Source organism: Brachycentrus maculatus, unplaced genomic scaffold (assembly GCF_059751285.1).
Source record: "Brachycentrus maculatus isolate JH-2025_06_01 unplaced genomic scaffold, ASM5975128v1 h1tg000227l, whole genome shotgun sequence".
Lineage (NCBI taxonomy): Eukaryota > Metazoa > Arthropoda > Insecta > Trichoptera > Brachycentridae > Brachycentrus > Brachycentrus maculatus.
This window is the reverse complement of record NW_028280978.1, coordinates 169,249-177,819: the sequence shown is the minus strand read 5'-3', so window position 1 is coordinate 177,819 and position 8,571 is coordinate 169,249. Positions and strand designations below refer to the sequence as shown.

The following is an 8,571-nucleotide window of genomic DNA, read 5'->3' as shown; positions in this document are numbered from 1 at the left end:
GTTTTTGACATTTCTGTTTCTGTATTATTTTTCTTGTTCTTTTATGGCTTTTCAGCACATTTCAACTGTATACTAGCCAGTGTCTAGTTATTTATCATGTACACTTTTAACATTTACTTTTCATATATCGCTCACTCCTTTCAAGAACGTCATAAATCAAAATTCGTCAATTTTGAGTTATGCATGATTTCGGAATGCCTAGAAAATATACTATATCCCAGCAAAAGCGGCATATTTTTAACTTAATATTTACCCGCTACAGGGCAGAAAGTGTTGTTTTTGCATTTTGAAGAAATTATTTATTTTTCTTTTCAAGACCGTCATAAGTTAGTTGTGACTGACCCATCGTCAGGAACGTTCTTGTCGATTAGTGCAATAGTGTATTATTTCGGCATAAAACAGTGTTGCACAAAAGGTAAGACCATTTTTGATTAATAATTTTGTATCAAGAATGTATTATTTTGTTTTGTGTCAGTATTGCAAAGAAAACAAATAACGTCCTGTCTGGTTTATATTGATTTATGACGTTCTTGCACAGTAAAAGCGTGACATCGACTGTACTATTTTAACTTATGACACTATTGTCAATAAAACTTTCTTCCTTTTACAAAGCGTATTTGAACTAATTTGTTTTATGACACTTTTCCAAAAAAAATTCGTCCACTATAAGAATAATGTGCAGTTTATTTAGAAATGTGTCATTATTGTCAGTAAAACAATCTACTATTTGCAAGTTGTTACAAATCGCAGCATGCGTCTTTTCTACACTTCTTCAATTGGTAATTTACGTTTGTCATTTCTTCATTGATCATTATGACTTCTCGAGGGAAAAATGTTGATAAAATTAGCACCAAAAGACGTAAAAGGATGCCAAAAAGATGCTTTATGTAGAAATACATCCGACAGTAAAGGTAAAAAAAAATGTACAAATACTAAATATGCAGTAAATGAAGTTCGTTAATGTTTTTTTCATATTTTGTGATTGTTTTTAGGAAAACCTGGTTACCGAGTTAAAAGCAAACTTGATTTCAGCGGTGTCAATGATAATATTCTTCAGCCGGCAACAAAGAAGCAGAAAACCGATCAAAGAAAAACATCTAAAGATGTTATTTTCTATTCTGATAATTGCAGTGGACAGCAGAAGAACCAATTCATTTTAGCTGCATACTTTTTTTGCTACCCGCAAATACAATATCGATTCAATCACAAATAAATTTTTGATAAAAGGCCATACCCAGAACGAAGGGGATTCCGTTCACTCTTTAATTGAGAAAAAATAAAGCAAGCACTCAAAAGTGGGCCAATTTATACGACAGAAGGTCTTATTTCATTAATGAGAACAGCAAAAATAACACCATTTTCTGTAAATGAGATTTCATTTGAAGACTTCTTTGATTCAAAACTTTCGGCCTCTGATGTTGGTCATCTCTGTGTCCTCAAAAACAAGCCAAATGAACCTGTTCAATTTAAACAGATTAAAGTGATGCAAATTGAAAGAGATTCCCCTAGTTCGTTATTTAACAATGGGGAATCTTATGGGGAAACAGAAGTTATGGAGGCCATCATTATAAGAAAACCTAAGCCATGTAAAAATATACCCCTAAAGCCTGCCTTCGTCCAAAAGCCTAAGATTTCTGACGCTAAAAAGAATGACTTTATGCAACTTATTGAAAAAAATGAATACTTTGGTATTCAATTCAACCTTTGGGTTCATAAAACTTTTTATGAAAGTCTTTAAATTAAAAAAGCAACTGTGCCTTTAGTGTTATCAAAAAACTGTTTTATACAGCAGCTTATATTTTTTTAAACTTCTATATTATTATCTGTTGTATGTTGTATTATCTATCTACGAGCATTGTTATTGTTACCATTAACTTTTTGGAATTTTTTGAGAAAATAAAACTGTATTGCGTCTATCTGTGTTTTATCCTTAAAACCAAAAAATTCCCAAACCCATATTTTTTATTTGAACTCCATGATTATTTTTAGGTATAACTGCTTATTTAGAATGAAATTATCTTAAGCTACTTCAATTTAAGACTTCCAAATTCTATTTGTTTTAGTGATAATAATGACATATTTTGACATACTTCAGGCACAATTACTGAAATTTTGAGCAAGAACGTCATAAATCAAAAGGTAATGTTTAAATATTTTTTTAAATATACTAAATATTTTTCAAATTGAGAAAAAACCTTCAGGTTTTACCTAAAACGATATGTTGCATAGTAAAAAAATTACTAAGTGACTTGGTATTTATTTTTAATATGTTTTATTATTTTTTAAAACTTTAAAAACGATCTCCTGAAAAATCAAGTATTTTGATTTATGACGTTCTTGAAAGGAGTGGGCGATATAAGTATTTCTGTTAGTGGAGTAAATTTTGTAAATAAGGTTACATATCAATGTAACATTATTTACAAAACCAACCAATCATAGTGATTTATTTTTATAAATTTCACACAAATGAAAAAATTAATACAATTTATTAAGATTTTTTAAAATTAATTTAAATAAATGTTTGTAAGGGGAGGTCAATAAAATTAAGATATTAATAGGTAATAGAATGTTCATACTGAAAAGATGTGATTTGTTGGACGGGGACTTAAAGACCACATTATGATACTAATCTTTATCTTCAAAGCAACATGTATTCTAAACAAATTATAGCCGCAAAAACAGTGATTTATTCTCCTTCTGTAGATTGATGACGTTTTGAACTTGCTCAAAGCAGAGCTCAGAACCAGAGTTTCTCTGAAATTGGGGGAGAGAAATATTTCTAGGGGAGTAGCCTACTTTATAAAATAATGAACAAGGCGAAAGTCATTTTTTTAAGAAAAAAAATCTGCTTACAGAAATTTTTACCAAGATATATTTTTTATAAATATCTCAACAAAGCCGAAGAAATTTGAACATAAAGGGATTATAACCCGTAATTGGCTAGCTGAAGTAATTATTTTAATGCACTTTGTTTTCGTTTATTACTCCGCTCATGATTTTACATCCGTATAACTTTATTTTTGTCATTTTTCTATTTGACAAGAATTGTTACACATATAAGTTCAAATTTGTTAAAAAATCATGTGAAGTAATTGAAAAAAATGTATGTTAGAGTCGTTTCTAATTATTAAATGTATAATAAAATGCCTGAAAACGTTTAATTCGTATTTATATATTAAAATTATATTTTTTCTCAGATAATTATAAGAGAATAATAATGTTAAATTACACGAGTGTAAAAAAAACTAAATTGAATAATAAATCCTGAGTTTTCTAAATCCTTACTTTATTTATAAAAATTAACATAAAGCTGGTCGCAGAAATTTTTTGTTTTTATTTCCATTTTACTACGCTGTCAACGATCTAATATCACTGAATTGTGCGTCATACTTTTAGAGTGTTGTTTTTGATGTGGGACCAATGTGGCTATATACAAAAAAAAACATACTGGCAATGATTATTATTAAATTTTAAATATACACTTCGGAAACTTAATTGCCGAAAAATGGCTTCCGTGCGTTTGACGTTTCTCGGATTAATAAAAAGATCTAACACGTTGAGTTATAAAGATGTATTATTACCCGCACCATATTCCTATGTGAATTGTTTATATCGTCGTTTCTCAAATGTTCCATTAGAATTCAGTATGTTTTTCATTAAATTTAATACTAAAAGTTAACCTATATTTTTTTAAGTTCAATTAAAGTTATATTTTTATTCCAGATGAAAGAGATCCTGCGCCTTTATATTTTTCATCAAATGTTCAAAAACTTCTTAAATATCTTACAAGACCGGATGCCGGAAAAGTCTTTCGCAAGCGGACTTTTAAAAATCAAGCAGGTTTAAATGTTCCTCAATACAAATTCATGACAGACGAGGAATTGAAGTTTGAGATGGAAAAAGTAAAAATAAAAGCAGACTACTTGTTACGCATGCCGCCCGTTGTTAAGGTAATTCGCGTTCAATAACTGCTCAAGTCTTACGGTTTTAGAATGAAGGAAATATAAAGATGAAGATGAGTAATAAACATTTGAATTTGGTTCTTTTGTCTCACTTCAACTAGCTGGGAATTCACGATGGAAAAACCGTATTACAAAAGTTTTATTGTTTATGCCGGTATTCTTCACAGGGCAAATTCACTGTTTTCTCTGTTATTTGAAAAACTAGTACATTTATATAAAAATGCATATATTTGTTTTTGTTTCATCTGCACTACTTGAGTACCTACATTTTGGATGAATTGGCAATATTTATTTAATAATTTATTTTTTCTCTCAATTCTAGGTTTACGGTAAAGTAGATCATGAAATCAACAATGATCCAGCGTTAATAAAACACGATTCTGCAAAATTTGTTTTTACGGATATTACTTTTGGTATTAGGAATTCAGAGAGATTTATTGTCACTAGGTATGTTCCTGTATAACCATTCATTGATATTCGATTTATCCCTGGGAAAGTTACATATTATACTCGAGCAATTTTTTTAGGGAACCAGATGGTCAATTACATCACGCAGACCACGATGTGAGAAAGCGCCTAAATCAGGTTAGTGTTAAGAGTTCCGAATTCTCACCCGTGGCTAACAGGAGCGGTGGACTCTCCCATTTGTGAATATATTACACAATTTGATCAACAAATTAGCACTTGCATTCACTAATTGTTCCACAGAATTGGCCGTTAACTGATGTTAAGCCTTCAAAAGATTCTCTAAGCAGTATTGTCGCAGGAGTCGATGGATGTTGGTGTGAATGCTATACAAAAATAACTTTGTGTATAGCATTTGCCTCATCTATCAAATAACAGCAGATCATTGAACAATTCACATAATTCTTCAATAAATGGGGGCGTCCTGTGCTCTTAAGTAATTAAAAAACATCAAATTTAATCTTCTTTTGTTTATTTTCATCCAATAGCTCATACATACATAACTATTTTGTTTCATTACTATGTTGTGTAATCTTGATCTTAAATTACATAAACACAAGATAGTCTAAGTCTCCCAGTCCAGGGTAACATTCTGATAAAGGAATGTATCTTTAAAAATTAGTTAATGATATTCCCAATATATTTCTGAATAATTTAAAACCCAAATGTTATACTAACACTCAAAATACAATGCAGTGCCCTATGTACTTTTGGGTGCGGTTATTACTTACATGAAGGAAAGGTATCGCTTCCGCGCTTCAGGTGCCAGTCCATGGTAATATTAAATACGGCGAAAAATCACCTTTATTTATTTTGACCCACTCGGGAATATAACTCAGGAGCTTTAGCACGGTATATAAACGCCTTAACCACTACACTGAGGAGGCAGAATGACAAATTAATTATTAAGAAAAAATATAAAGAAAGTTGAGAAATCTAGCTTTTTTTTTTTGAATTTGTAATGTAATTTTTTTTAAGCAGAAATTGTCACATCTTGTTTATTTCCAGAGGTATCTCTTAATTATCCCAAAATATGTCTGAATGTTCAAATACTGCCAAAAATATTTGATCTGGGTTTTAAAAAATTGAGTTGAGTTAAAAAAGTTATATTTGTAAATTATCTAGCGTGTGTATATATTTCTAGCATGTCTGGCACAATAGTAAACGTGTTTTGAAAAAAATAATAACTGTGGCTATTTTTTATAGGTATATTTCCCAATGCTCGGGCGAATGCTGAAAGAACCTTCAATGTTTACTGATGATTCCTTATTCCAAGATCTTCTGACTAAACAAGAGTACGAGTTTATGTTAGATCGTGCCTGCGCTCAGTATGAACCGGACGACCCAAGCTACCAACGTATCGTAGCTAAAGTTTATCTCCACTGTGACAGTGCCAAGGCATACGATTGTCTCAGGTACAATAACAAATATTATTCTTATTTTTTTGAGTGATTATATTATTTCTCTATATTTTTTTGTTGATATTTATGAAAACATTATTTCTTCATTAAAAAAAAATAAATTTTATATCATGAAAACGGTTTTTAAAAATTTTGAAATAAATTGTCATTAAGTATTTATAAAAAAATTATACATTTTTTAATTTTTTACTATCAATAATTCATTTGTTTAATTATTAATATATTGTACATACATACACTTAAAAAAATTTCAAACCATATATTCATATATCTTAACACATTGTTTGCGGGAAACGCTTAAAAGCGTCTTTAATATACTGTTAGTAGAGAGCGGGAGACGCTTATAAGCGTCCTATTTGCTTACTTTTGGTACAGCGCGAGAGGCCTGAAAATATTGTACAGATTGGAGTTAGGTTTGCAGTTACTTGTGATTAGTATACGATCCTAATTAGTGTCGGGGTTGAAAAAACCGCCCGGAGACAATGTGTAAATAGTTAATTTTGGTATTATTTTCATTATATGTAAATTTTTTTCTAACTTAGATCAACTCGCCATTTTGGACCGATGGCTTTTTATTTGGCATGGAACAACATTATAGACAGTTTGGTATTGGAATTGCTGCAAAATGGGGCTATAAGAGAAATAGTTTCACTTATTAATCTTCAACGCAGATTGAATCCTGGACTTGTAGAAACTGACGATTCACAGGCTCTGGTGGACGAGGTATAAATGTTTTTTTAGTATTAGTATATAGTAGTTTTTTTCCCTATTCTCATCTAATGGTGTATAGGGGACCTCATAGAATCGACATGGCATTGACACCTTGGTCGTCAATTACATGAATCCGTACAATATTTTGAGTGTGTCCAAATACTTCACAAATCTCGATTATCTCTAATAAGGAGTTATCCTTCATTATTGATGGTAAATCAAAAATGTATACATGTTTTGGCAGATTTTATTGTTCTTTTATACTTCATGTGCTTTATATAATATAAATCTATACATGTACTTGTATTTGTCCTTGAATAACATTGTGTTCACTTCACCACTAAAATTATTTTTATTTTTGTTTATTACAGATACTCAAAAGCACAAAAAGCATAATACCTGAAGAAAATAAAGAAGGAATCATTGATCCAGAAATGGATGAAAAATGTATAAAGTGTATCGCAGAATATATTCAGAATAATTCAAGCAAGAAGAGTCAACAAGAACTAGCTCTCCAAGCATACCGACAAATGCTTCAACAAAAAAAATCTTACGAAGAAGGATTGCGATCAGCTCATGGGATCTAACTTAGAAACCACGATTTGTAGTTTTAAATATGTAATGTGTTTATCATTTTAGTAAATTTATAGAATAATGTTTACACTATTGTTTTATTTCTTTCATTCTATGAATGAATTTTTGGAGGCCCCTGGAAACAAAGTTAGATATAGATGAGATGACCAAATCCGTTTGGGTTATGATATTTGGTGCACAATTGGGTCCATGCACATAGATTAACACATTTCAAATGGGCATTCTTTACACCGACACTGAGCTGGCGACGGGATTTGATAATTATGTACATACAGTTAATGAGACCTTAACAAAAAGATGAGTATGTAATATTCATATAAATATATAGATAAATCATTATTTTATTCTTCCTTTGGAATGAGGCCCGCACAGAAGGTTAAAATACCCTTCCCGTGCTTAAGCATCAATCGACCGAACGGGTAGAAATACCTTTCCCGTCCAAAGTGTGTTAATATTATTTCACACAGCTTCATTTAATTTAAATTGCATTTGCTTATTCCATTACTGTTTAGTGATCTCCACCGAATAAATTAGAAAAATAGGGTATAGTAAAAGTAAACACATGTTGTCCGCCTCCGTGGTGTAATGGTTAGCGTGTTTACCTACTGTGCTGGAGGTCCCGGGTTCGATTCTTAGGGGGGGGGGAGAAAATAAATATTACTGATTTTACACTCTAATATTTATTTAATATTGCCTTCATGTAAGTAACGATCAATATGACATTTCTCAATACGATGCAGTGCCTTATGCAACATCGGGTGCGGATAAGGGTTAGAAGAAAAAAAAGAAGAATGCAAATGAAGATTAAGTAATTTTTATTAAGAAGTATAATACAAATGACCCCATTATTTGGATACATATCATCACCTGAATGCAGAACTATTCGAAGTCGCATACAAGTCAATTTAGTTTTCATCATCTTTGCCCAATAGATTCAGCTGTGCAGAAAGTTTTTGATTGAAATAAATAGCTATTTAAACATGAATCTAAATGTTCAAAATAAAATATTACTAAATGATTGAGAGAACTCACTTTTGAAGTTTAATTACCTTCCCTGTATTTTCTTATATGCAGTGCAGTGCGAATAGTTCTGTATTCAGGTGACAATATGTAAATCTAATCAATATTGATAAATCATAACTATCTCTGTTTGATCCATGTCAAATAGATTATATATATATATATATACACATGTAATAAAATAGGAAACATTTAATCCATAAGTTGCAGTTAACAATAAACTTTTCTCATGTCATGACGTATCAATATGTCCAATGAATAAAGATGGCTCTGTAGAGTTACACCAGCATTTTTTTTTAAATGTACTCTTTTACACACATAATTATGGTTCATAACTTGTGTCGTATTTGAATAAACTTTAAAATAATAGAGTGATTTTGGTTATTTAATTGGCAGTA

General features: G+C 30.6%; 1 protein-coding gene across 1 annotated transcript; it reads left to right on the top strand.

Annotated features, from left to right (window-relative positions):
• Positions 1-3,480: 3,480 nt before the first annotated feature.
• mRpS22 (mitochondrial ribosomal protein S22) lies at positions 3,481-7,220 on the top strand. Its single transcript, XM_088264474.1, has 7 exons — positions 3,481-3,644; positions 3,724-3,950; positions 4,285-4,409; positions 4,490-4,547; positions 5,634-5,842; positions 6,391-6,571; positions 6,931-7,220. The coding sequence occupies exons 1-7, from the start codon at positions 3,506-3,508 to the stop codon at positions 7,144-7,146; spliced, it is 1,155 nt and encodes a 384-aa protein (XP_088120600.1). The 5' UTR covers positions 3,481-3,505; the 3' UTR covers positions 7,147-7,220.
• Positions 7,221-8,571: the final 1,351 nt, after the last annotated feature.

What these genes read in the sequence shown, in the direction of transcription:
- mRpS22 (XM_088264474.1), top strand. Translation starts at nt 3,506, where the DNA reads ATGGCTTCCGTGCGTTTGACGTTTCTCGGATTAATAAAAAGATCTAAC. An exon ending in GCATGCCGCCCGTTGTTAAG is followed by an intron (nt 3,951 to 4,284) that starts GTAATTCGCGTT and finishes TCTCAATTCTAG; the next exon opens with GTTTACGGTAAAGTAGATCA. An exon ending in TGAGAAAGCGCCTAAATCAG is followed by an intron (nt 4,548 to 5,633) that starts GTTAGTGTTAAG and finishes TATTTTTTATAG; the next exon opens with GTATATTTCCCAATGCTCGG.